Raw genomic sequence first — 26822 nt, 5'->3', positions numbered from 1 at the left:
ATTTACTCCATCATAATTATCCTTTAATACTCTTATAAATGAACTTTTAGCTTATCTTCCGTTAATTCTCAGAACAAGCAAAGTGCACACGTAACAAACAAAGCCATCGAAATAAAGTGGTTAACCCTTTTGGTGGCCTTTTCTGATTACTCAAGGATGGGCTGGGTATCTAAGAGGTAGATGGCTTAACTACACTACCTTTCATGAGGTTTGCGATGGCATTTCAGCCCCTCCTCAAACCAAGCACCCTCAAATGGCTCTCTGAAAAGCAAAACCAATGAATTAAAACCATAGAATCATAGAACAACCAGGTTGGAAGAGACCCACCGGATCATCAAGTCCAGCCATTGCTATCAAACGCTAAACCATGCCTCTTAGCACCTCGTCCACCCGTGCCTTAAACACCTCCAGGGAAGGTGACTCAACCACCTCCCTGGGCAGCCTGTTAATAACTGTTCCTCTCCACGGAAATCTTTAGTAAAAGGCGAAAAATTTATATGATCTGAAGAGAAACCAGAGTATAACCAAAGCAAATCTATCTCAGGCTTGACATCAGGAAAAAATATTTCACGGAAAGGGTCATTGGACACTGGAACAGGCTGCCCAGGGAGGTGGTTGAGTCACCATCCCTGGAGGTGCTTAAAAGGTAGGTGGATGAGGTGCTGAGGGACATGGTTTAGTGATTTATGGGAATGGTTGGACTCGATGATCCAGTGAGTCCTTTCAAACCTAGTGATTCTATGATTCTATCTGGCAAGACTATGACAAATCAGTTCAGGATTTCTCCACTGTTGAGTGGCCATCCAAGCTGAATGGCACACAGGACTTGAGATGAGATAGTTAGAAAGGGAAGGTGAAGGCAATTAATCTCAAGCACTTCAGAGGCTTAAATTTGATTTCCAGCTTGGCCATAAGCCCCCAGTGAGTCCTCGGACAATTCAGTTCTCCGGGACATGGAGGGAATGTCGCTGCCAAGTCTGTCCTGTGTACCTGCACCTTGGAGCAGAGACCATCTTCCACAACACAGCCATCAAAAAAGCTCACAGTACTGAAAACTGTACCATCTTCTGCCTTGTTCCTCCTCCATGGCCACACTCATGCCATGGTGGGAAATGGGGACACACCACCTTGTTCCACTTACTTGCACAATCACATCTCAGCTGTGGTCTCAACAAACGTTTCTGTAAATACAAGTATTTCACCAATACGATATCTGGGGAGCACAAAGATGGGTTTGCAGCTGTAGGCAAGACCCTGCAGACTGGACTGGAGACACCATCTGCCAGCAGAGTCCTCCTTGTCCTTCATAACCCGGGAGGTACAAGAGTTTCCAATATTTCCAGTGCCTTGGACGTGTGCCACTGACCCAGCATTTCAGACTCTCTTGAACTCTTCTGCAGATGGTGAAGCTGCAACCCATCTCTGCTGTGACCTGATTTCCCTGACCCACCTTGTGATAAGCGCGAGGAAGCTGGCATGGGTCAGTGTCTGTCTCTGGAGGCAGGGGACAGGTGCCAGGGCAACCACTGCCCAGTCAGACCTGCTGCCCATGCATTTCTGAATGTCCCAGAGGGGGACAACATCCAGAAGGGATTTGTGGCACAACAAGGGGTGACCTCCTCAGCAGGAGATGCCTGCTGCTGCTAGTGATGTGATCACCACTCCTCCTGCTGCGGTCACTCCAGTCTCCTTGCTTCTTATTATTAGCATGACAAGCAAAGCAAGAGAAGGTCCCTTTCCTGGAGAGTTTGCTAAACCTGGAAATACAGGGGCAGAGAAATGGAGCATTATTTTCCCAGAAGGAGCTGAGACACAGAAGTTAAAGCCCAGATCCAATACAGGCTTTAGCTGCCTGGGGCTCAGACTTAAGGTGCCTGTGTGCAACCCTGCAAACCTTAAACACCTTCTAAACAGTTGGACAACGGTCAGCCACAGCAGTTGCACGTTCTCCCAGGACATATGGTAAAGAGGTCCCACAGGAACAGAGCAAGGAATGGAGATGGGTGAATGCTTCAGCCACCAGGTCATTGTCCTGAAATGGCTCCGGGGACTCATCTGCTTCAGCATTTCCTTCCCCTCACTCATCCTGCATCTGCCTGTTCCAAAGGCAAACTGCTTTCATTTTCCATCGGTTCATCGGAGAGTATCTCACCTGCATAATTCCGAGGTATCTAGAGGACAACTCATTACAGACTGTTCTTAAGATCCTCTGGGTAAACTTGCCAGCGAAAACCAAACAGATTTTCATGGAAATCTGGTCATATTCAGTGAAAAGTTCTTAGCATGCATAATGAGAAAATACCTAATTCTCCCAAAGTAGGTTTTATGCCCGTAAGTGCATCTACAATAACCTGGAAGGGTTAGATTATAGCTAGTAATGCCATGCAGACTTCTAAAGGAGATTAACTCAGGAGTTTTGTTATTAAAGGTGTACTGGTATGAGTCTAACTCTGCTACAGTGATTGATAGATACTAAGCAGCACTAACAACAGTTAACAGCCCTGAGTGGCTCTACAAGACAACTCGCCCACAGTGGTGCACGTCCCAGTAATAACTGAACTCAATAAATTATAAATGAAACAGTCATCCTATTTGGTCCCCAGCCCATCTTATTTGCTCTTTAATATTATTTGCCCTCATGAAATCCTGTTATGATCTTTTCCCTGGTTTTGCCAGCAAGATGATGATTCTTTCAAAGTCACGGGGCTGGATCCTCAGCTGCTGCATGCTGACCCAGCTTTGTCAGCTAATGGGACTACGTTGACTTACATCAGCTGGGAATCTGGTCTCTCACTGCTTCACGTGGAATGGACTCACAAAGATTATCAGTTAGCTTTAAGACTATCATGTTTTTATTGTAAAGAAATCACTCTAAAAGCATTTTTCCCTATTCAGGTTTTAAGAATCCAATCCTCTGCTGTAGCTTAAGGACAAATAATTTCACGATTACCACCAGGAGAGCCAAGGCCAACTCGATAAATGATAGCATAATCCATATTCCACAGAATTTGACATGTGAAATATACTCCTGTGTAATACCAAAGTGTTAATGGCACAGAGTAAAATCACAAGCTGGTTTGAAATGCAGAGATTTTGAAGGAAAAGATAGGAAATCACATAATGCAGCTCCATAATCGTTTGACAATAACTGATCCTTTTATCCGATTATTATCTCAGTTGCGTGTCTAATAAAATGCACCAGTTACCCATTCCCCAAAGCACTTGGACCACAGTTATGTCCAAAGAGTGGTGGCCTGTACCAGGAAAGTGGGGTCCTCGGTTTCATCACCCCATGCACAGCCTGAGCTCCTCAAATCTTACGACCAGTGGTGGGATGAGACATACGATCACGACATTAAATGCTTTAAACTGCAGTTGCACCAACGGTTGCTGCCTGGAAGGCAAGAAATAGCAAGGACCAATATAGGAGTATAAAGATGGCATTGAAAAACACCGTGACTAATTTGGAGTCTTCAGCACAGAGATCTGCTAGAGTGAGTCCAGAGGAGGCCACAAGGATGATCTGAGGGCTAGAGAACCTCCCATATGAGGACAGGAAGGAGAGTGGGGCTTGTTCAGCCTAGAGAAGTGAAGGCTCCAGGGAGACCTTAGAGCAGCCTTTCAGTACTGAAAGGGGCTACAGGAAAGCTGGGGAGGGGCTCTTTATCAGGCAGTGCAGGGGTAGGATGAGGTGGAACTGTTTAAAGCTGAAAAAGAGGAGATTTAGATGTGATCTTAGGAAGAAACCTTTTTGCGTGAGGGTGGTGAGGCATCCGCACAGGTTGCCCAGAGAAGTGGAGTTGTTCAAGGACGGGTTGGATGGGGCTTTGTGCAACCTGATGCAGTGGAAAGTGTCCCTGCCCATGTCAGGGTGGTTAGAACTTGAAAATCTCTAAGGTCACATCCAACCCAACAATTTCTATAACTGTATGATTCTCTAATGAAAGTAAGAAGGAAGTCTCTGTATTTCCCATGAGCAAACAGATCTCCTGCTTGTCAGTGAGCTTTCATGCACTGCTTGTTCAGCTGCCGTTCACCATTCAGAATAATTTTCCTTTAGTCAATAAACTTCTGCAGCTGTAAACAAGGAAAGAAGCAGTGCTCAACTCTCTTGGCGATTGTTACAGGGAACTGCCAGTTCCTTTACCTTCCAAGGTAATTCTTCAATACTAGTACACAACTTAATTTGTAAAGAATTTGGAAGAGCTAACACAGCACTGGGGAAGCCCTGCTTTTTACGGTTTCAGAAAAGAAACCGTACTTTTCTACTTGATCAAAAGTTGGCTTGAAGAATGTAAGCATGTCAATACTATGGCTTCTCAAAGGAACTTGATTTCATTCTGATTTGAAAAAAAATGAGCGTTATATAATATTGGCTGTGCCCATATTGACCAGATTTCAATCTATTTAACTGCTAAATCCACAAATTAACACCAGCATTTTTCAGCCCAGCAGAGTTTGATTAACTACCGGGCTGAAAAAAGAACATTAAATGTTACTGGGTTGCCATCACATTTGCAGAGGATTCAAAATTTAGCACTAAATAGCACAGGGTCAGGTCAGATATGCAGAGAAATTTAACCATCTGAAGAAACACATTATTGTTTAAAAAAAAAAATCACACCCTAGTCTACATCTCTGTGGAAAAAGGCGGTGACTGGAGACAGTTTAGATTGGATATTAGGAAAAAAATCTTTACTGAAAGAGTGTTGAAGCATTGGAATGGGCTGTCCAGGGAAGTGGTGGAGTCTCTGTCCCTAGAGGTGTTCAAAAAGCATGTAGACATGGATTAGTGGGCACAGTGGTGTTGGGCTGACAGTTGGACTTGATGATCTTATAGGTCTTTTCCAACCTTAAGGATTCTATGATTCACTCTTTTCCTCCCAGGGATGCCATCCCACTGCCTGTCCTCTCTGAGGAAAAGGTGAGAACTGCCCTGCGTGTGGGGAGAAAGGTGTTTGTTCAAATTACCTTATTTATTCATGGGCCTTCCTTAATAGTAACGATAAGAATAATAAATCCTGTGGGAGCAATGTAACTAATTCATGCGCGGATGTGCAAATGGGCAATTTGCAAACTAATTGCCCCTTGCACAATACGCTGTGCAGACAGGTTGTCCAAACACTGGATCAGTGGACTTTTTGTACGCGGCGGCTGCCTGGTAAGAGGCGGTTGAAATGCTTTCTGGGCAGACAATGGGCTTGCTCAAGTGTGCAACTATTTTGGAGGGAAGCTATCCCGCCCACCCCGGGTGGTGAAGGTTTGTTCTGCCTGCCTCCAGCTGCCATGTCCTGCCAGGAAAATACAGGGGCCATGTGCAGGACAAAACAGTTTTGCCTTATTGCCTCTGCCGGCTCAGAAGGACACAGGGAATATCAGCAGCATATGGGCCTCTGGGGATTTCAGCCATTTAACAAACATTATATGCTCCATAACAAAACAACAATATTTCGGTACTTAGATCAACCAAATAGCTACATTAAATTCCCTAGACGGTGAGGGCTGGTATGCTAATTGGCTTGCCTTGCGGATTTTCTATGCGGCTCCCCAAGAAACAGATTGGCCCATTTTTCAGGCAACTGATTGTTAATTGGAGTAATGAATAGCAGGCTGGAGGGGTTGATCACTTCACTTGGTAAATTCAACCCCCGTTATTCATGAGGATGAGCTAGAGGTGAAGTGGTTGTCATGGGAGGTGGGCAGACAGGCTGGTGCCAGATCAATCTAAACATGTTTTTCTTTCCCTTTACGCTGGGAACACAAGGGAGGGCTTAGCACCTGACTCTCTCATCGTTCTGGGATGCTGTGCTCTTTAAACTGCTGAATCACCCGCGAGAAGTTCTTCCCCCATTGACTGCAGGAGGCCAGCCAATACTGTTATTGAGCAGGGCTCTGCAGATCTCCTTCTCTGGCTCTGTGGTCCCAACAAGATCTGCTGTCTCTGACAAAGTCCTTGGGTTTGCAACGCTTTGCTTCCCTGGTAGCTCTGATGTGGTGGACAGAAGGGCTGGAGGGGCAGGAGCAGACTGGTGCAGCCAGGTCAGCAGGACACAGCTCTGAGGCTTCTCTTTGCATCCTCAATGTGCCACACAGCCACTGCCCCTTCCCTGTTTCACTCACTCACCAGCAGTGGTTTTGGTTCCCTACCATTCCAGCTCTCAAAGTTGGTTGGAGGAACACAGCTCGGGTGTGGGGAAGGTGAAGCTTGCAGTCTTGTCAGCTTTTTGATCCTGAAGACCCAGCCCTCAAGCCTGCACTGGCAAGTAAGTATGAAGGCTGTTTTCTTGTTTCCTGCTCCTCTATCTCCTATGCATGGCTTTGATGTCAAGCAGAGTGTGAAAAAGCGGAGCTCTCTCTGTTCCTACAAACTTTGCTGTGAACCAAGCTCTCAATATCTTCCCAGGGATCTTTGGCTCCATGGCAGCACTCAGGACACCCGTATGTTCTTCTGAGCAAGGCTCCTTGCAACCACTTTCTGCATCAAGCCCAGAGGTTAAAAAGTCCCTGAAAACCATGGCCAAACTGTACACTGAAGACTACACAGAACGTTTTAGAAATGGTCCCTTTGGGGTATTTCAAGTACTAGTCTACAACTGATGAGCTTTTCAGTTGGTTAGCTGAACCAAAAAATAGCTTTTTAAAATTCACAGTTACCCAGCCAAAATATTTTAACTTGTTAATACATCACCTTTCCAGGCAACCACAGTTACAGAGTCCATTGAAATGTAGCAATTGTAACAAGTGATAGGAGGAAATGGCCTCAACTTGTGCCAGGGGAGGTTTAGATTGGATATTAGGAAAAATTACTAATTTAGGAGAGGTGAAGCATTAGAAGAGGCTGCCCAGGGAAGCGGTGGAGTCTCCATCCCCAGAGTTGCTAAAAAAACATGCAGCTGTGGTGTTTGAGGACATGGTTTAGTAGGCACGGTTGTGTTGGGCTGATGGTTGGACTGGATGACCTTAGAGGCGTTTTCCAACCTTAATGATTCTGTGATTCTATGAATTGTGTCAGTTGCTTATTCCCCAACAAACACAGTTTTGGTTTCCTGTTGAGCATGAAGGCGGCTTAAACTAGCACACAAGTGCCTGATGTCAAATGTCGCTTCTTAAAATATCACAGCATCATTGTTCTGCATCAGGACACCAAAGAAACTGAGCTCATCAGAGTGAGGTGACCCCATTTACTGAGACAAAACGTGGCACAACAGAAGACACTCCACATTCAAAAGCATTTAATGGCTTCCCTGGGAAGCCTGTTTCCATGTTTCACCACTCTTTCTGTAAAGAATTTTCCTTCTAATATCCAGTCTAAACCTCCCCTGGTGCAACTTGAGGCCATTTCCTCTCATCCTACTACTTTTTACTTGGAAGAAAAGAGCACCACCCACCTCGCTACTACCTCATGGACCTGTGCTGGCTGGGTCTGATCCCCTGGTTGTCCTGCACATGCCTGGTGAGTACACTCAAAATGAACCACTCCATAATCACCTCCGGTAACAAGGTCAGACTTACAGGCTTGTAGTTCCCTGGATTCTCCTTTTGGCCCTTCTTGTAGATGAGTGTCACACTGGCAAGCCTCCAGTCACCTGGGACCTCCCGTGTTAACTGGGACTGCTGATAATGATGGAGAGGTTTGGCTAGCTCCATGGAAAAGCCTCCGGGAGACAAGTATGCTCTTGCAGGAAAGAAGGCCAACCATGCCCTGAGCTGTACAAGCAAAAGGGGAGCCAGCAGAAGAGGAAAGAGACCCTGTCTCCTCCATTCAGCACCTGTTAGTTCAGCCTAGAGAAGGGAAGGCAAAGGGCAGAACTTATTGCTATTTGCACCTACCTAAAGAAGAGAAGATGCTGATGGGCTTTTCCCAGAGACCTTCTGTAACAGCACGAAAAGTGATGGGTGCAAGCTGGAACACGGATTGTTCCTATTAGGTATCAGGAAACAAATTTCAGTTTATGAGTGATTCAGTTCTGGGACAGAGCCCAGCACATCTCTATCATTGGAGATACTAAAAACTCAACTAGACAAGGCTATGAGCAACCCAAACTTCAACTTCAGCCCTAGTTTAAGCATGGGCATCTCAAGAGGACAGTTTGAAGCTGTAATTATTTTAGGTTTCAAATATAATGCACAAAAGATTTTTTTAAAATCAGACTTTGAGGCAGGCTTTCTGTACTGAACAGGAGGCTACAAGGAAGCAGCGAAGAGGCTCTTGCTCAGGGAGTGCAGGGAGAGGAAAATGGGAGAGATGGTTTTAAGCTGAAAGAGGGAAGCTTTAGATTAGATCATAGGAAGAAATGTTTTCCTGTGAGGGTGGTGAGGCACTGGCACAGGTTGCCCAGAGAAGTCATGGCGGACCCATCTCTGGGAGGTGTTCAAGGACAGGTTGGATGTGGCTTTGAGCAACCTGATGTAGTGGAAGGTATCCCTGTCCAGAGCAGGGTGGCCTGAACTGCATGGGCTTTAAGGTCCCTTCCAACCCAAACCATTCCATGGTTCTGTAATTTTTACCAAAAGCTGCTTTTTTTGAACCTCAGTGTCATGCAGTAATACAGTAATAGTTCTCAAAAGCTCTATAGAAGAGGTTGGGATCAATTTTCTGCAGAGGAAGAACAATAATGTGAGGAAGGACTTTCTTCTTCCCCAGGTTAGTCACAATTGCCTCCAAGATTATGACAAGATCATAAAAATCTCTGTTATCAAAACCCTGGTCAAGGCACAGGCTGCCTGCTCAACTAGACAGACATTTGCCTCTTGACAACCAGTTTAGATAATATACATATTTGAATAAATGTTTTGCCCACATACTTGTTGGCAGATCATACAGTTTTGACTGCCTGGAAACTCATGCCTAACACGAGACAAGAGGAACAATTTCTAAAATTGTGAACAGTTAAAAATGGTAGCAATTTTTTTTCGCTTTACTCATCCTCCTCATCCATTTTTCCTTCAAGACAAGGTTCTGAATGGAATTACAGATATTCTAGGCAGTGCTATGTGACAGAACACTGGAACAGGCTGCCCAGAGAGGAATGTAGTCTTCCCTTCTGTGGACATATTAAAAACCCACCTGGACACATTCCTGTGCAAAACTGCTTGAGGTGACTCTGCTTTAGCAGGGTGTTGGACTGGATGAGCTCCAGAGGTCCTTTCCAACCCCAGCCATTCTGTGATCCTGTGATTCTCTGACAGCCCACAGATGGATGCCTTTCTAACAAATTTGGAGAAGTTAAAAATGCACTGATAGCAGACATGAAAAAAATCTGGGGAGTTCTCCTTAATTAGATCACACTCTGTGCACCCTGTCTGTGTGAATGAGGACACGGCAGTGGAAACAGCCTGACAGCGTTGTTAATACAACTGCTCTGGTCTGTAGTAGCGGACATCTGTTCTACAGCCATGATCCAAATCTGCCCCTAGAGGCCAATCAGCCAGGCTTTGGACCTCAGTCGAAAGCATTAAAAGCAAAATCCATCGTTGCTGGGAACAGGTGCAATTCCATTCAACTAATCCCATTTCAATATCACCCTACATTTCAAACAGTTCCTATAGTCTGCAAGTGAGGCACTAGCACAAGGAGAAATAAATTCATTCATTATTATTCAGTTCTGGAGTCCTCAACACAGGAAAGACATGGATCTGCAAGAATGAGTCCAAAGGAGGGCCACGAAGATGATACGAGGGCTGGAGCACCTCCTGTATGAGGACAGCCTGAGAGAGTCGGGCTTGTTCAGCCTGGAGAAGTGAAGGCTCTGGGTAGACCTCATAGCAGCCTTCCAGTACTGAAAGGGGGGTACAGAAAAGCTGGAAAGGGGCTCTTTATCAGGGAGGGCAGGGATAGGATGAGGGGGAGGGTTTTAAGCTGAAAGGGGGCAGGTTTAGATGAGATCTTAGGAAGAAACCTTTTCCGGTGAGGGTGGTGATGAGGCACTGGCACAGGTTGCCCAGAAAAGTCGTGGCTGCCCCATTCCTGGAGGTGTTCAGGGCTAGGTTGGATGAGGCTTTAAGCAACTTGATGGAGTGGGAGGTGTCCCTGCCCATGGCAGGGAGTTTGGAATTGGACAATCTTTAAGGTCTCTTCCAACCCAAACCATTCTATGATTCCATGAATCTATGAGTGATTCTATGATTATAAAATGTTCAAATACAAGCATGGTGCAGTAATGCTGTTTCCCAGTCTAGAAATGTGTCTCAATAGACTGACTGAATTGCAAAGTAGTCCTTCTTGCTGCCAAACAAGTCAAGGAGTTGAAAATTCTGCTGTATTTTCTCACTCATGCTTAGTTTTCTTGCATGCAGATGTTCATGAGGATGCGTCTTGCCTAAAAGCACAAGAAATCAATTTTGCTTCTTTTTTTCTCTGAAAGCAGAGTGAATTTATGCTTTATTGCAACAATCCAAGACACAGGTAAAACGTGGAGGGGGCAAAGGGGAAAAATCTGGAAATAATCCTCCCATACATCACCACAGACAACATGCACACACAAATAAATAAGCACTAAGCCATCCCATTCACATTTCTAATTAGCGCAACCTATTTAACAAATAGACACATAATATAGGTCAATTAAGTAGGTCATGATAAATTTGTGGAGAACTTCAGCCTGTAGGGCACCAAAAAGACCACATTGTGGCAGCATTTTCAAAGTTACAGCTCATTTCTGCACATGGCTTGTGAACAGCCGTGAGGAACAGCAGAGACCTGCTGAGTTTTTCTGTTTTGTGGTACTTCATCCACAACCAGTACTGAAAATACCTGTGGCTTTCCCTGGGAGACACCCTCTGTGTTTCCCAGAGATCATGGAATGTGGTGGAGACCATCCAGCATTTATTCTAGGTAAATCCAGTGCAAAGCCCCTAAGATGATCTATTACACACTACTATTTGCAGAGCAGGTGTAAAATACACGTCCTTGGCCTGATCCTGGAGTACTTCAGAGTTCAAACTTACCCCCACACAATACCTTCAGCTCAGAAAAAAAACCATCCTGGGAGACAAAAAGACCTATTACTTCAGATTACAGAAATCCTTGGAGCATCATTAGAAAAGCAAAGACAGAGCTAGAAAAGCAAAGCAGTCAATGGAAGCCTACACGTGAACACAGCAAAGACACGTTTTGATCCTGATCTCCTCAGAATAGGAGGCTTGTGTGATTGTTTTGCCTACCCACCGCCCCCCTAAAACTATTGAACCAGTTATCAGTTTCATCCACAATTGCCAGAAATATAAACATCTCCAAGCTGTGCAATTTCTGTGAGTTTGTCAAAAATAGGTGGATATCCAGAAGAGATGGAGAAATATCTTATTTATGTTTTCTCCATGGGGAAGGAAATGGCATCTCAGCATTTATCTAGTATGTTTGACTATGGTCCTCCTTCAGGGACTGATGCAGCTCCAGAGAAGCCACAGTGAGCACCAAGTCCTACCTTGCTAGGAAATGCGGGGAGGAATGATGAGAAACCACAGTGGAGGTCACTGGAGAGCAGAAGGGGTCATGTGGGACTTCAGGTAAGCGACGGGACCACAGAACTCCCTATCCTGTTCAGGAATACGCGGAGGATGTGGGGACGAAACACCACAGCAAACGCTACAAGTGTGTGATTTGCAGCAGGGAGATAAAGAGGTTGTGGGACTCCAGTCCATAGGGAAACAAGCCTAATATTCACTGTTCAATGAGCATCCCATTTTTCCACTAAAGGTTAGCACTAATATAATTTGGGTTTTGAGCAGATGGGAGAAATCAGAACTTGAATGGGAATTTGAGCTATAGGTTTATATGCTGTTACCATTCCCTAATTCCAAAACACTTTTCCTCTTCAGGTAGTCCCAACTCAGCCCACCATGGGACAGGACTGGCTTACTGTTATTACTGTTAGCGGAGGAACACCAAAGCCATCAAATTAAATACCTCAGGGAGTTACCTGAGGCACTCTTCTATACCTTAAACATGCAATTGTATTAATAGCATTATTGCTAAGTGACTGGGGAGCATTTGGGAGCCAGGACACAGCTGGGAGCTAAGACGCAGAGCAACAGCAGTTGAGACACTTGTGCCTGAGAACTCGTGTACTGCTACACCAGCTTCAGAGGCACCAGCCACAAGCTGGGAACAGATTCCTTGCCCCTTTGGATTTCCCAAACCTGTGCTGCTGCCTGGAACAGCCAGTCCCCAGGCAGGGCAGGGGCAGCAGCGCTGAGAGAAAAGTGTTGTGCAGAGGGAGCCTTAATTAACTGTGCAGGTCTCAGAGGACAGATGTTCAAAACTGCACGTGTGCATCCAGGTCCACATAAGGCAGCCCAAACTCCATCACTGACACATGTCAGCTGGTTGAACTCCAGTGTGGATGTGAGATGGAACATTTTGTGTCATTTGGCATATGTTACTGCCTGGCTTGCACAAAGCAACCTACCAATGGCATGCAGTTAATGGGTGCCAAAAATACTGACCTTGTGTTTATAATATAATCCCATTTCTATTTGCAGTAGTCAGGGTTGAACTGGTGAAATAACCTTTTAATTATTCAGTTTCCCATATTTGTACAATTTATTTTTGATCATTGCTTATTAATGCTCATTCAGACTTCCAACACAACTGTTCTGATAACACTGGAGTGACAGAGATCATTTCCCAAATGACTGGTTCCCAATAACTTGCATCCTAGCTCAGAGATGATATACATAACACGCCAAGGTTTGACTCTAAACATGCACATACAAGTAATATATATAAAAAACATAAACATCATACCTGAAAATTTGTTATAAATCTCAGCCTATATGGTTTGAGTTGTTCCTAGGAATGACCATAGTTTGTGTGTGAGAAAGTCTCGGGAACAAATGCAAAACCTTTTAAACCCTCTGCACTCCCTTCCAGGGCCCCACATGAGGCAAGGGGGTTCCAACAACAGACTGAGAACTGTTCCCCATTCACATAAATGATACTCTCACAGGAGAGAAAAAACCCACCAGCATTACATTCCCATTCTTTGGAATCTCTAAGCCTAATTGCAGCCCTGTTTATGAACATACATGCACGATATTTCAACTATGAGATATAAATACTACACTATTTTGCCCCATCCCTGGGGAAATGGTGTTCTGATAAAATACTGCTCTCTGCTGGTCTGGCCTGCTTTTCCACGAGGGCCTCACTTCCCACAGCTTTCTGTCTTCCCTAGTAAAAAGATCACCTTGTTTTCCTGGCTCTTCAATTGCATCTTCCAGCTATCAGTGACAGAAGCAGCTTTCACTCAGGACTTAAAAACATTATATTGCTAAAGCAAACAATACTGATATTGCCTAAATCTTCTGTCTTGAAGAATAACTGCAAGTAGCCATCGAACCTGAATGGCTCTCCAGAAGTATTCCTGTTTTCTTGCAACCTGAAAGAAGAAACAGGCTGTTCATGTAGCAGCTTTCCCACTGTAACGAGCTCAGATGAGTGCATTTTTAAATGCAAGGCTCTCAAGTCCATTTCTGGGTTTCGGGAAACTTGTTCCTACACGGGAATTTTCACAGCAGTCCCAAATTCCAGCAACAACCACAGGATTTGAGATGGGCCTCCCCAATCTTTTACTTTAAAACTCCACGCCTGGGTAGCTCCCTGGCCCAAAACTTGTAGCATCCTTACTCCCTATCCCCATTTTTTGTTGTGTTACCAAAAGGGGATCACTCAAACCAAAGCTAACTGAAAACCAGCTTATCTGCATTGAATTTACCTTCATACTGCCTCTAGATATCACTGTGCTGCAGCTGATATAGCAATAACCATAAAAACTGACAATTATTAATCTGTCAACATACCGTATTTCAGGTCAGAATAAGGTGTAGCCGTGCTGCAGACTCACCAAGACCAGCTGCAAGTGCCATCCTCCCACTTCGTCCCAGGGAGAAGGGGTATTTACCCACGCTGCATCTTTGCTGAGGTTCTCCTGTCTATCCTCCTCCCGATGGGTTTAGAGCCCAGACAGGTTTCTGTGGAGAAACCACATTACATGTCAGGGTCTTGCTTATGAACTTGGAGAGCTAGAAGCTAAACAGAGATTCTGTTGCAATCACATCATGGAGGAGCCACAATGTCTTTGTGCCTTGATCTTCCTTTGTGGAATCTCCCATTAATAGTATGATTCCTCTTAAATATAATTAAAGAATATTAAAACATGTCAGAAAAATCATAGAATCACAGCATGGTTGGGCTTAGAAGCGGCCTCTGGAGCTCATCCATTCCAACCTTCCTGCTAAAACAGGTTCACCTTGAGGAGGTTGCACAGGAATGTGTCCAGACAGGTTTGAATATCTCTGGAGAAGACTCCACACCCTCCCTGGGGAGCCTGCACCAGTCACCATCACCCTCACGATAAAGAATTATAGAATCATTAAAGTTGGAAAAGACCTCTCAGCTCATCCAGTCCAACCGTCAGCCAAACATCACTGTCCCTACTAAACCACGTCCTGAAGCGCCACATCTGCATGTTTTTTGAACACCTCCAGGGATGGTGCTCCAGCCCTTCCCTGGGCAGCCTGTTCCAATGCTTCACCACTCTTTCAGAAACAAAATTTTTCCTAATATCCAAACTAAAGCTCACCTGACACAACTAGAGGCCATTTCCTCTCATCCTATCCCTTGTTACCTGGGAGAAGAGATCAGCATCCACCTCACTACAACCTCCTTCCAGGGCGCTGCAGAGAGTGCTGAGGTCTCCACCCAACCTCCTTTCCTCCAGGCTGAACACCCCAGTTCCTTCACAAGACTTGTGCTCCAGGCCCTTTCCCAGCTCTGTTCCCCCTCAGGGGGAAGGACCCCTCAGGGTCCTTCTTGTAGTGAGGGACCCAAAACTGAACCCAGGATTCGAGGAGCAGCTTCACCAACGCCGAGTATGGGGGAGGGGACGGGACGATCCCTTCCCTGCTCCTGCTGGCCTCCAGCACGGGGAGCAACTTGGATGAAACAGCGTAAAAAGGACAAAGCTACTGGAGAGTGTCCACAGGAGGCCACAGAGTTGGTGAAGGGTTTGCAGGTGAAGCCGGACGGGGAGCGGCTGAAGTCACTTGGTCTGGTCAGGCTGGAGGAGACTGAGGGGAGACCTCATCATGGTCTGCAGCTTCCTCACAAGGGAAGGAGGAGTGAAACAAGAGATCATTTGTTAAAAGTTACTAACCTATTACAAGGTTGAATATTATGTATAGTTTCTGTGATTTTAGAACTAAAATATAGAATTACCTTGAACAATAACTTCCCGCTAGCCTGGGCCTGGATACGTACGCTTACATAAGGAATTTTGACAAAGCTGCAGTTATAAAGAATGGGAAAGAATGTGACTGTATCTAATTAAGCCAGATAACAAGGACTGGTGCAATGATAAGAGGAAGAAGAACCAGCTAGGACCAGATGCAACCTTGGAGAGATGCCCAAAAAGTCTAAGAGCATGCGCAAAAAGGAAAGTTGAGAAGGTCAACATCATGAAGACGTCCTGCCTTCATCCCCAAAGACCCTCGTCGACCACTACCACCAGGAGGAACACACGTGCAAAGAGGAGGAGATATATGGTAATGAATTATATGTTCATATAATATATGGTAATGCTTGTATCAGAAATGGTGTGACCAGCAGGTCCAGGGAGGTTATTTTCCCTCTGTACTCGGCACTGGTGAGACCGCTCCTTGAGTACTGTGTTCAGTTCTGGGCCCCTCACCACAAGAAGGATGTTGAGGCTCTGGAGCGAGTCCAGAGAAGAGCAACGAAGCTGGTGAGGGGGCTGGAGAACAGGCCTTACGAGGAGCGGCTGAGAGAGCTGGGGTTGTTTAGCCTGGAGAAGAGGAGGCTGAGGGGAGACCTCATTGCTCTCTACAACTACCTGAAAGGAGGTTGTAGAGAGGAGGGTGCTGGCCTCTTCTCCCAAGTGACAGGGGACAGGACAAGAGGGAATGGCCTCAAGCTCCGCCAGGGGAGATTTAGGCTGGACGTCAGAGAAAAATTCTTCACGAAAAGGGTCATTGGGCACTGGAACAGGCTGCCCAGGGAGGTGGTTGAGTCCCCTTCCCTGGAGGTGTTTAAGGGACGGGTGGATGAGGTGCTGAGGGGCATGGTTTAGTGTTTGATAGGAATGGTTGGACTCGATGATCCGGTGTGTCTTTTCCAACCTAGTGATTCTGTGAATTCTTGCAATTAATCTTACTAACCCAAAGCCACTTCTCGGAAAAGTCACGACTACGTACACCAACGCGATACACAGCAATAATACAGCTCAGTAAAAATGTGCCGGCTTGGACGCCTGGTGTGCAAGCTGGGAGGAGAAACCCCCGTTGCACCCTCAGGCACCCGGTGTCCGGGTGCGGGTACAGCGACAGGGACAGCGACAGGGACAGGGACAGGGACAGGGACAGGGACAGGGATAGGGACAGAGACAGGCACAGAGACAGAAACAGGCACGGCAACAGGAGCGGCCCCTTCTCCCGCCCCGCGCCTGCGCGGAGCCCCGGCGGCCATGGCGGCAACGTGAGTGCGGGCGCGGGGCGCGGGGCCGGCACCGGGGGAGGGAGGGAGGGAGGGGCGGGTCGTGGGGGGTGGGGGGGCAGGAAGATGGGAGGAGGGGTGGGGGGTGTTATACTGGGAGATCGCTGCGCCTTCAACCCCCGCGGCCTTCATCCCACCGCGCTTTTATCCCCGCGTCCTTCACGCCTCACGCCTTCATCCCCCGTATCCTTTATCCCCGCATCCTTCATCCCCGCATCCTTCATGCCTCACACCTTCATCCCCACATACTTCGTCCCCCGCCCCTTCATCCCCCACACCTTCATTACCGCTTCCTTCACCCCCGCATCCTTCATCCCCCTCACCTTCATTCCTACATCCTTCATCCCCGCATCCTTCATCCCTTGTATCCCTCATCCCCTGCATCCTTCATCCCTCACATCCTTCATCCCCTGCGCCTTTATCCCTGCATCCTCCATCCTTCGCATCCCTCATCCCTGCACCCTCATCCCATACATCTTTCCAGCCTCCCTTTTCCCACAGTGTGTCCTTGAAGGATCAGGTGGTTCCCACTGCTCTCCTCCCAGGACATATTTCCTCCTCTCGTATAGGTGCAGCTTTGGCTTTCCTGGCACTGGGAAGGCTGGAGCGATCACCCCATGAACGTGCCAGAGTTGCCACGTGCCTCTCTGTGCCTGCTGATAGAAGCTGGAAAGATGTTCCATATTTTTCCAATGCCATCTCCATGATTTCTGTTTCCTCCCTTCACACCCTCTCTACACCTCCTGAATTCCTGTCATCGGCAGATCACATATGTCTCAAAACCTTTAGTCAGCTTCATCAGTCGGTTTGCTTCCTCTTCTTCATTACACTATCAGTAAGGGAAAGATATAATGTAATTTGCTGTCTATAAATTGCCACTAGCTTAACCATCTGGATGATGTCATGGGAGTGCTTGCGGATGTCTTGCGTTAAGCTTTGTTTGCTGTGATTTTCTTCCTGGTATCGGTGCCAGGAGGGGCAACTCTAATTCCCTGGATCTTCTATCTTGCGTCTTAAATGCTGATATTAAATTGTCCTTGTCCAATCTTCTGAGACCTTCACCATCCAGGAACTAACAAAGAAAATTGCAAATTATTTGGGTTGCCCAGAGAGGTTGCAGGGTCTCCATCCCTGGAGGTTTTCAAGAGATTTTTCAAGAAGTCATGAATGCCCCATTCCTGGAGGTGTTCAAGGCCAGGCTGGATGAGGCTTTGAGCAACCTGACCTAGTGGAAGGTGTCCCTGCCCATGATAGTGGGGCTGGAACTGGATGGGCTTTAAGGTCCCTTTCAAGCCCAACCATTCCGTGATTCTATGCATCTGGATCTAGCCCTGGCAACATGGTCCCCTTAGCTACCCATGTTTTGAGCCAGACATTGGATGTAGGACCTCTTGAGTCCCCTTTTCACCTCAGTTACTGTATATAGTTTCTCTGACCTCTCCAAACTCTGTTCCTTCTTTGGCCTCAGTAGCGATGGGGTAAGTAAGATTCATGCAGCTTCATGTCTTAAATTTAGCTGTGTATCTCAATGACGTGCTGAGGGAGGATGGACATGTTCCTTTGGAACCACTGGGAAAGCAGCATGCAATGTATTAGGCATCCAGCAGCCATGGAGGCATTTGTTGATTAGGACAAGCAACATGGGAGACAGGGATTTTGCTGCTAGGTCCAGTTTTACAAGTGATTCACAGGTTCAGACATCCCAGATTTTGAATGAAGGATTCTAGATTGTGCTACAGGAATAAACGTAAGCATTTAACTGCAAGTTTCCTTGAGTGTGTTGGCATAGATTTGAGCACTCGAGACATTAGCTGATATCTCAAGTCTTACTCCAGATGTTGAAGGAGCTGCAGACATAAATCTAAGTAATCCAGGTTCTCTCAAGTAGGAAGTGATAGGATGAGAAGAAATGGCCTCAAATTGCACCGGGGGAGGTTTAGATTGGATATTAAGAAAAATTACTGATTTAGGAGTGATGAAGCATTGGAAGAGGCTGCCCAGGGAAGTTGTATAGTCTCCATCTCTGGAGGTATTCAAAAAACATGTAGCTGTGGTGCTTAAGGACATGGTTTAGTAGCCACGGTTGTGTTTGGCTGATGGTTGAACTGGGTGATCTTAGAGGTCTTTTCCAACCTTAACGATTCTATGATCCTTTCAGTTGCCAGCAGTAGCATGTCACTCTCCGTGTAAATTTTTTACCTGGCGGTTTTTGCAGTGACTTACTGCTTACTTTGACTGTTGCGCTCAACTTTCTTATCACAGATCTCAGCCAACCGAAAGTTAAGTATTTAACTAGTGGCCAAGTTTACTCCTGTAAGTCCCTTATCAAATAACTGTCGTATCTTAGATCCTTTCAGCAGGTTAGACCGTGGTATCACAGAATGGTTTGGACTGGAAGGGACCTTAAAGATCATCCAGTTCCACCCACCCTGACATGGGCAGGGACACCTAAGAAAACGTTTATTTTCTCTTCAATACAGAAGTGATTTGAGCACCACCCATTCTGCGTAAAGGACAAGAAATAAAGCATTTGATAAAGGGAAGAAACAAAGCATCTAATAAATGGAAGCCATGAAGATATCAAAGCGGTTCTTCGCTTTTGGGATTTTGGCATGCATAGCTATTTATGTTGCATACATAAAATGGCACCTGGATTCCAAACCAGTCGTGGGAGCAACAGAAGGTGCTGCTGAAAGCAGGGTAGACAAATCGAGCCATCGGGCACTGACCATGGATCTCTCCATCTTTTATGGAATTATGTTTGATGCAGGAAGCACAGGAACTCGCATCCATATTTTTAAATTTACACAGCAGCCAAGAGGTATGGCCTGGTCTTTGCACGAGGGGTTAATTCCTCCATAATGTATGAAGCAGATTATTGATGGTTCTTTTTTTAGGTATTACTTGAACAAATGTGCTTCAGCTCTTTCTAGGGAGTCTTGAAGAAGTGTATTACAATTCAAGCATGTGGATTTGGATGAAATCAAAACATTCAACAAGGAGAATATGCTGTAATATCAGAATGTCAGCTAAATAGCAGCTGTACCTTTAGAGCAGTACCTTGAAGAGCAGTTTTTTATCACACTGCTCAGTGGGATAGAGGATTATAAATCCAAACTGCCGTATTCCCCCAAATTTTCACTAGGAAGTTGTTGGCTTTCTCCAGTTCCTGGCAGTGAGCTCCTTCTCTCTGTATTGTCTGGTTTAGTGCATCCTTGGCTTCAGTGTTGGATTTAAATTGCAAAGCTTCACTGTTTGATTAAAACTGCAGTGTCTTGCGTCTGGACAGGAAGTGTTGCTGAGAAACGAGACAGGAGTTTACAAAAAAGCTCCAATTTAGCACCAGTTTTTGTAAGCATCATTTGTTTAGGTGTTGTCAGCTCCTATGTGTGAAACTCTTACAGAAGAAAGAACCTGCATGGATACTGTTAGCAGGTGATCTGAGACTGCTTCTGAGTCTTAGGAGGAGCAGCTGAGGGAACTGAGGCTATTTAGCCTGGAGACAGAGGAGGCTGAGGGGAGACCTCATTGCTCTCTAAAGCTCCCTGAAAGGAGGTTGTAGCAACGTGTGTGCTGGTCTCTTCTCCCAAGTGAAAAGTGATAGGAAATGGCCTCAAGTTGTGCCAGGGGAGCTCACATCTGCAGAATGGGCTGGTATAAGGCTTAGACACCAAAGGTGTTAAACAACAGCCCATGTATTTCCTTCTTTCATTGTGTTCCCTTCTTCCTTGCCTGCTTCTCTTTAAACACAATTTCAGAATATAGGCCAGGTTGGATGAGGCTTTGAGCAACCTGTTTCTGTGGGAGGTGTCCCTGCCCATAGCAGGGGGCTTGAAACTGGATGGGCTTTAAGATCCCTTCCAACCCAAACTATTCCATAATTCAATGATTCTATGGTATTGCAGGAAACTATGCAGCGTAGTTGAACACAGGAGGAGGATGTTGCCAAGCTCATGTTGGCTTTACTGCAGGTTCATATAGTTGTCCATACTGCAAGTTTCTGAAATACTTGTGTCTGGCTCCCTCTGCTGCCTCTGGGCGTGGTGGTAAACTGGGTTTTGCTGGAGTCAAGTTTAGCCAGAACAGAGCACACGGAAATGTGGGGTCCTTGTTACCAGTGCAGTTTGGAAGGCTACTCGTGGGAGGTATCAGGGCTCAAAGAGAGCTCACACTCAGCTGGTGATCACCTGATGTGCATGGAAAACGCATACATAATGGGCACCAGCACCTGAAAAACAGTGGTGGCCTTAGAAGTGGTTCTTTTGGGAGCCAATTCCATAGCAAAGGCTGTATTAAATGGTTAGGTGGCTGTTGATAGCTCATTAGACAGAGGCTTCAAGTGACTTCCATTAGCACATAATGATGTAATTTGTAAAATGGGCTTTGTTTAGATGAAATTATTTATACCGTTACTAATTTTGTATTACTGCTTTTGAACAGGAACTCCCAAACTGACCCATGAGACCTTTAAAGCACTGAAGCCGGGTCTATCCGCATATGCCGATGATGTTGAAAAGGTAGTGTTGTTTCTGTGATGTAACTACATACCCCAGACCTCCCGTTCTTGATACACCCTGCAGATCACATCTTGCTGTGGTACAGTATGCAGGAAACCATCTCCAAATGATACAAACCCACAGTAAAAGTTGAACAGCATGCAGAGGAGCAAGGAAAGAATGCATCTGGTTCTGCTAGGTGCTGTTGTTAATAAAGCACAGCAGGTGTTTTTCCTACCTCTACCTTAAGATTTTCACTGCACTTAAGAAAATGACAAGAGAGCTGTGTTGGATTGGAGCACAACCTTCTCCAGAATGACTGGAATTGGATTCTCAGGAAGACAGTCTAAACTATAGGCTAAATACTGAGTGACTTCTCTCCCATCTCCCTTACTTTCTGGCTTGCAGGGATTTAGGGACTTCCTGAGCCAGACGTTCACACAGCTCATTGAGTTTTACTGGTTCCAATGGCCCTTTCTCCCACGGATTTGAACCTTTTGTAGCCAGAATATTTACTGGCAGAGAGTTCTATGTCGCTGTTTGAAGAAGTGACTCTTCCTATTAGTTCTTGACCTGCTGCTGGATAATCTCCTTTATATCCACTAGGGCTTACTGTCAGAGATGGTGAGTTCTCCACCTTCTCCTGACCCCTTATGATATTCACTTGCCTCTATTCCACATTTACAGTGAATGATACCTTTTGCCCTTCCAAGAAAGAGTTTCTAAAATGCCAATTTTGTTCGTTCTTGGCTCACAGAGTGGCCAGGGGATAAAAGAGCTCCTGGAGGTGGCGAAGACAGAAGTACCTGTGGACCTGTGGAAGTTCACTCCCCTGGTCCTGAAAGCTACAGCTGGCTTACGGTTACTGCCAGGCGAGAAAGCTCAAAAGTTGCTGGATAAGGTACTATTTCTTGTCTTTGAGTTTGCTTTCCACAAATTTTATGGGATAATTTGGCCCCTTCTGTGGAAGGAACATACTCCTTTATCTTGTCTGGAGAGCAAGTATTATGATGAGCAGCTGAGGGAACTGTAGTTGTTTGGTCTGGAGAAAAGGAGGCTGCAGGGAGCCTCTATAGCCTCTCATTGTCCTCTACAGCTCCTTGAAAGGAGTTTGTAGCAAGGCAGGTGCTGGTCTCTTCTCCCTAGTGAAAAGTCATAGGGTGAGAGGAAATGGCCTCAAGTTGTGCCAGGGGAGGTTTATATTGGATATTAAGAAAAAATTCTTTACTGAAAGCATGGTGGAGCATTGGCACAGGCTGCCCAGGGAAGTGGTGGAGTCTCCATCCTTGGAGGCGTTCAAAAAGCGTGTAGATGTGGCACTTTGGGACATAATTTAGTAGGCACAGTGGTGTTGGGCTGATGGTTGAACTGGATGATCTTAGAGGTATTTTCCAACCTTAATGATTTTATGATTCTAAAAGCCATTCCTATCATTTAATTCCAAAAGCTGTGCAGCTGCTTGATCTTCCATGGGTCTGAGGGGAGAAATTGCACAAGTGCAAGTACAGAGGAATGCTGACAGCTCTAAATAAGCCTAGAGGCGACATAGAACATAATGAGTGTAACGAGATACTCCTAACAGTCACCACAGGCTACTCTTACTGGACATGTTCATTAGTGGTTTTGACCAGGATGCTATTTTGAGAAAAGCTCTCTGCTATTTGATCAGTAGTCATGTTATCAGCCTGCTGCTGTCAGGTTGCTCTTTTATATTGATTGGCAATAGTGTAAATTTATTCACAGGCATGTAAAATGTGTTTAATATTTTAAAATATTATAAAAATAAACAAAATATTATGTTCTAGACTTTATAGTTGCAGGAAAAGTTTATTAAATGTGCACTAAGTGTACTCTTTTTCTAAGCAGTAGTTGGAAAGAAGAAATGTGGTGAGGTTGAAACCAATGTCTGTATTGTTCTCTGCTGCCTGCAAGCTGTCCCTATTCTTTTCCACACTGAATTTCAGCTGTAACTGCTGCAGTTGGACTTTAGAGGACTCTGGAAACCTAGGGCTTTGTTACCTCACGTAGTATGTAGTGTAGAGGACCTCTAACAGCCAATATGCTGCTGTTAAAAGTGCCATTCCCTGGGGCATTCCTGAAAGCCAGGGTGTCCCATCTGCTGCCTCTCCCTGGGGCTCACCACTTGCAGCAAAGTAAACTGGGTTCCTTTCCCTACCCATATATATCCCTGGTTAATGGCATTTCTGTGTGGTCTCATGCTTGAAAACCCATATTTCCCTCCCTGTCTCTTTACCAAACCAGAGTGCCAGCCTGCAAACTGCTGACTTTTTGTAGCAGAGCATAGGCTGTTGCTTTTGGGGCTCTTGAAATTCAAACAAAATGGTGAGCAGCAGTTGTGTAAAAGTGGAGTTTTAAAAAAACGTGCTTTCCAACTGAAAGAAAAGATTCCTCTGACTGTACCTTTTATTTGAACTACAGGTAAAGGAGATTTTTCAGGCCTCCCCGTTCTTTGTGAGGGACAACTGCGTGTCGATAATGAATGGAACTGATGAAGGTAAGCTAATTTGTGGGACCCTTTCTGCCATCCTGGAGGTTCCTGCTGTGCTGTGGCAGGTCCCCACTCACTGTATTGGAGACCCGTAAGTGGTGGGTTTGACACAGCCTCAGGTGGTGCTTGCCAAATGGATCTTGTGCTTCCTTTTTTCTAGTTTGAATTCCTGAACTCTGCCCTGATTTTCAAAGCTCTGAGTACGCAGCAGTTCCTGTGGGATCACCAGGAAGCCGCTGCACAGTCAGCCCTTCTGGAAAGGCTTCTGAATATCTGCTTGTTGAGATGGTCTTCAACAACTGGTTTTGCATGCCCTGCTCTCAGCAGTGCTCATTAGAGCCTTCTGGAAGTATTTGGTCATTATGTTAATTATAACTGATCTAAAGAGTGTGAATTCAATCTGAGAAAATGTTATATAGAGGAGAAAATACATTCTGAAGTTGGGACTCATCAAAAAATGCTGAGGACAGAACCCAGAATCAGTCTTGATTTAAAATAGTTAGATGAAACGTCTAAATTCTAAGTAACTGAGTGTTGAAATGTGTTTCAAATCTGCTTAGTAACCAAAGTTTAAAATAGCTGGAGCTGTTTGGAGCTGTTTATGAGTTTTTTTCTTACTGCTTGATGGAAGAAAGACAGTGTAATTCTTCTTTTGTTTTAAAATGATTAATAGCAGTCACAGCCTTGGTTTAACTAAGGGTTGAACTGGACTGTGTTCCCTAGCATGCCTGGAGTTTTAACCATGGGGATAAATATTTGTATTTGTTAACATAAGGCCCTCTAATTAATATGATTTATGGAGAAAAGTTTATAAAACAAGAAGAGGACAGAAACAGTGCAGCTCACAAGAATGCTTAGAGGAAAACTAATTTGAATGCTGGAAAGATGAAAATTCTTAGTAGTCAAAAAAAAAAGATTAGTGCCTGATGTTAGACAAAAGCCTGCCAGTGAAATATATAGAGTTCTCCAAGCATTACATATATGGGGCTTCTCTTCCTAATATTGCATAAGCTCTAGTGTAGAAGGTCATTCTCTTTGTTCAAGGAATCTAATCTTGGGCTTTGACAGCTGTTGGCAGTTGTGGAAGCGCTGGCTTTCAGGCAGGGTAGCTCAGCAGAGCCAGTCCTCCTCACCCCTCTTGAAGGTCCTTCTTCCTTAGCTCTCAACCAGAGATCCTTCAGAGACTGTGTAAGTCCCCTGTTTGTGGAAGGGGACGAGGGAGCTCATAGTGGATGGTCTGCAGTGTCTTTGCTGGCTGGATGACAGGCCCTGGTGTATTATGCTGAATTATGGTGTATTATGGTGAATTATACTGATTATTTTGGTTAGATGGTGTTAAACTGTATGAGAAAACTTGAAAGTGCCTCCAGCTAAACAGACCCTAAAGCAGAACAGCCTTGTAATACCACTCACCTTATTTGTTCCTATTGTTAGATAAAATGAAATGGCCTAATCTAACAGTGCATCTTCTGGATCTTTTTCTTGTTAGGTATTTCAGCCTGGATCACAATAAACTTTTTAACAGGTATGTGTACATAAGCATGTGCATGAAGGTACGACCGATGCTGTGAAATTCATGCTGTTTTCTGGAATTTGTTTATTCATTGGGGTGAGGTGAAATTAAAAAAGAAGGATCTGGGAATAAGTCAGCAGTTGCTTTTAGCCCGGCCTGTTTAAGTCATCAGGATTTTGGCCGTTTTCTTGACAGAGTGAAGACATCCCTTTTTCTAGATGTTTAATGTAAGCCTTTCTTTTGATTCCGTGTAGTGTATGAGAGCCTTTTATTCCTTTTTAGAGTCTGCCACTAGCTCTGGCTAAATTTTTAATAGGGATATTCTAGATGTGCTTGGCAGCTGCACAGGGTGAATGAAAGTGCTATGCTGCTTCCTTACAGATTTATAGCACAAAAATGTCACAAGTCTTTACACTGCTGAGTTAGAAAAGGTGCTCTAAAGCTTTTTATACTCACAGGAAATATCAGAAAGGTCAGAGATCTTCCAACATGAGCTATCATGAGGTTCACTGTGGTACTTGGCACAAACTAGCCTTGTTAGGATGATGTATTTGAAGGATCTAACTGAGGAGAGCTGGATTTAAATGAGAAGAGAGGTCTGGACTGGCAGCAGGAAGAATTCCAAGAGAGCCAAGTCTCTTAGGCCAGCTCTTTTCAGTCTGTCATCCCCTTCGCCATAGGAATCTGTGAGGCATCACTAAGGGATCAGGGAGAAGTGGCCAAGAAAACCACATTCTTCTCTGTTACGAAGTGGTTACCAGAGTAGAGTTTGCAAAAGGGTCCTTACATGCACTGAAAAAATGTTTAGGAATCCAATAACTAAAGCTGCTGTAATTAGGCCAGAGAAATAAGAGCAACTCTGTCACTTGAAGAATTTCAGGTCACCTTGATAAAGCCAAAATAAGTGCCCAGTAGATGGTGGAGTACTTTGGTTCTGTCTGGAAGCTGACAGATGGAGTTCGATTGTCCTCTTTCTTCACTGCTCTACTTCTGCTTTTGTTCCTAGCCAGTTTCTCACATTACCCACCATGGCTTACTCTGTTCTGTCATACGTTTCAGGTAGCCTAGATGATCCGCAGAAGAGAAGTGTAGGGATGCTGGATTTGGGTGGTGGATCAACACAGATCACCTTCCTTCCACGTGCCGAGGTAATGTGAACATGCACGCTGTTGGGAAATGCTGGTGCAGAATCAGTAGCTGCTCAGATTTGTTTCCCTTGGAAGCAGACCAAGAGTTTGTCAGTGTAACGTGAAGCCACGCTTCTGACAGCAAAACCCAGGTCACTTGGTCACATCTGCCTTGTTATAGTCCGTCTTGGAGGCATTCATAGCTCTTTGCCAGTCCTCTTAATTCAACGCTGTGAGCCAGTGGTGCAGGTGGGGAATCTGCCAGGGCTGCATTATCTTGGGGGAAATGTAGTGTCCACTTGAGCATCTTAATCTTTGACTCTCAGTTTGCGCTGCCTATAATGAAGACAGCCAGCACAGGAAGGACATGGGTCAGTTAGAATGAGTCCAGAGGAGACCACGATGGTGATACAAGTACTGGAGCGCCTCCCATACAAGGTCAGGCTGAAAGGGCTGGGCTTGTTCAGCTGGGCGATGAGAAAGCTTGGGCAGACCTTATAACAGCCTTCCAGTCCTCTAAGGGGTCCTACAGGAAAGCTGGGGAAGGGCTCTTTACCAGGGAGTGCAGGGATAGGATGAGAGGAAATGGTTTTAAGCTGAAAAGAAGGGAGATTTAGATTAGGAAGATATGTTTTCCTGTGAGGGTGGTGAGGCACTGGCACAGGTT

At 45.3% G+C, this 26822-nt stretch overlaps 1 protein-coding gene and 1 non-coding gene across 3 annotated transcripts in view; one reads left to right on the top strand and one right to left on the bottom strand.

The window, feature by feature from the left end:
- Positions 1 to 26822, top strand: part of ENTPD6 (ectonucleoside triphosphate diphosphohydrolase 6) — a 107304-nt gene that overhangs the window by 74781 nt on the left and 5701 nt on the right. The window contains exons 2-7 of one of the 2 annotated variants that reach the window (XM_069850364.1): positions 19003 to 19331; positions 20951 to 21027; positions 21764 to 21907; positions 23446 to 23521; positions 25005 to 25040; positions 26088 to 26176. In XM_069850364.1, the coding sequence (XP_069706465.1) occupies positions 19073 to 19331; positions 20951 to 21027; positions 21764 to 21907; positions 23446 to 23521; positions 25005 to 25040; positions 26088 to 26176 (681 nt within the window). In that variant the 5' untranslated portion in view covers positions 19003 to 19072. Of the gene's footprint in view, positions 1 to 18863; positions 19332 to 20950; positions 21028 to 21763; positions 21908 to 23445; positions 23522 to 25004; positions 25041 to 26087; positions 26177 to 26822 lie in introns of those variants that run through there. The other variant, XM_069850363.1, reaches the window with a different exon arrangement.
- LOC138718438 (U5 spliceosomal RNA) lies at positions 401 to 522 on the bottom strand. Its single transcript, XR_011337077.1, has one exon. It is a non-coding gene; the product is annotated as a U5 spliceosomal RNA (small nuclear RNA).

The sequence above is a fragment of the Phaenicophaeus curvirostris genome, chromosome 2, assembly GCF_032191515.1.
Source record: "Phaenicophaeus curvirostris isolate KB17595 chromosome 2, BPBGC_Pcur_1.0, whole genome shotgun sequence".
Taxonomy (NCBI): domain Eukaryota; kingdom Metazoa; phylum Chordata; class Aves; order Cuculiformes; family Cuculidae; genus Phaenicophaeus; species Phaenicophaeus curvirostris.
This window is presented reverse-complemented; position numbering and strand designations above follow the sequence as displayed.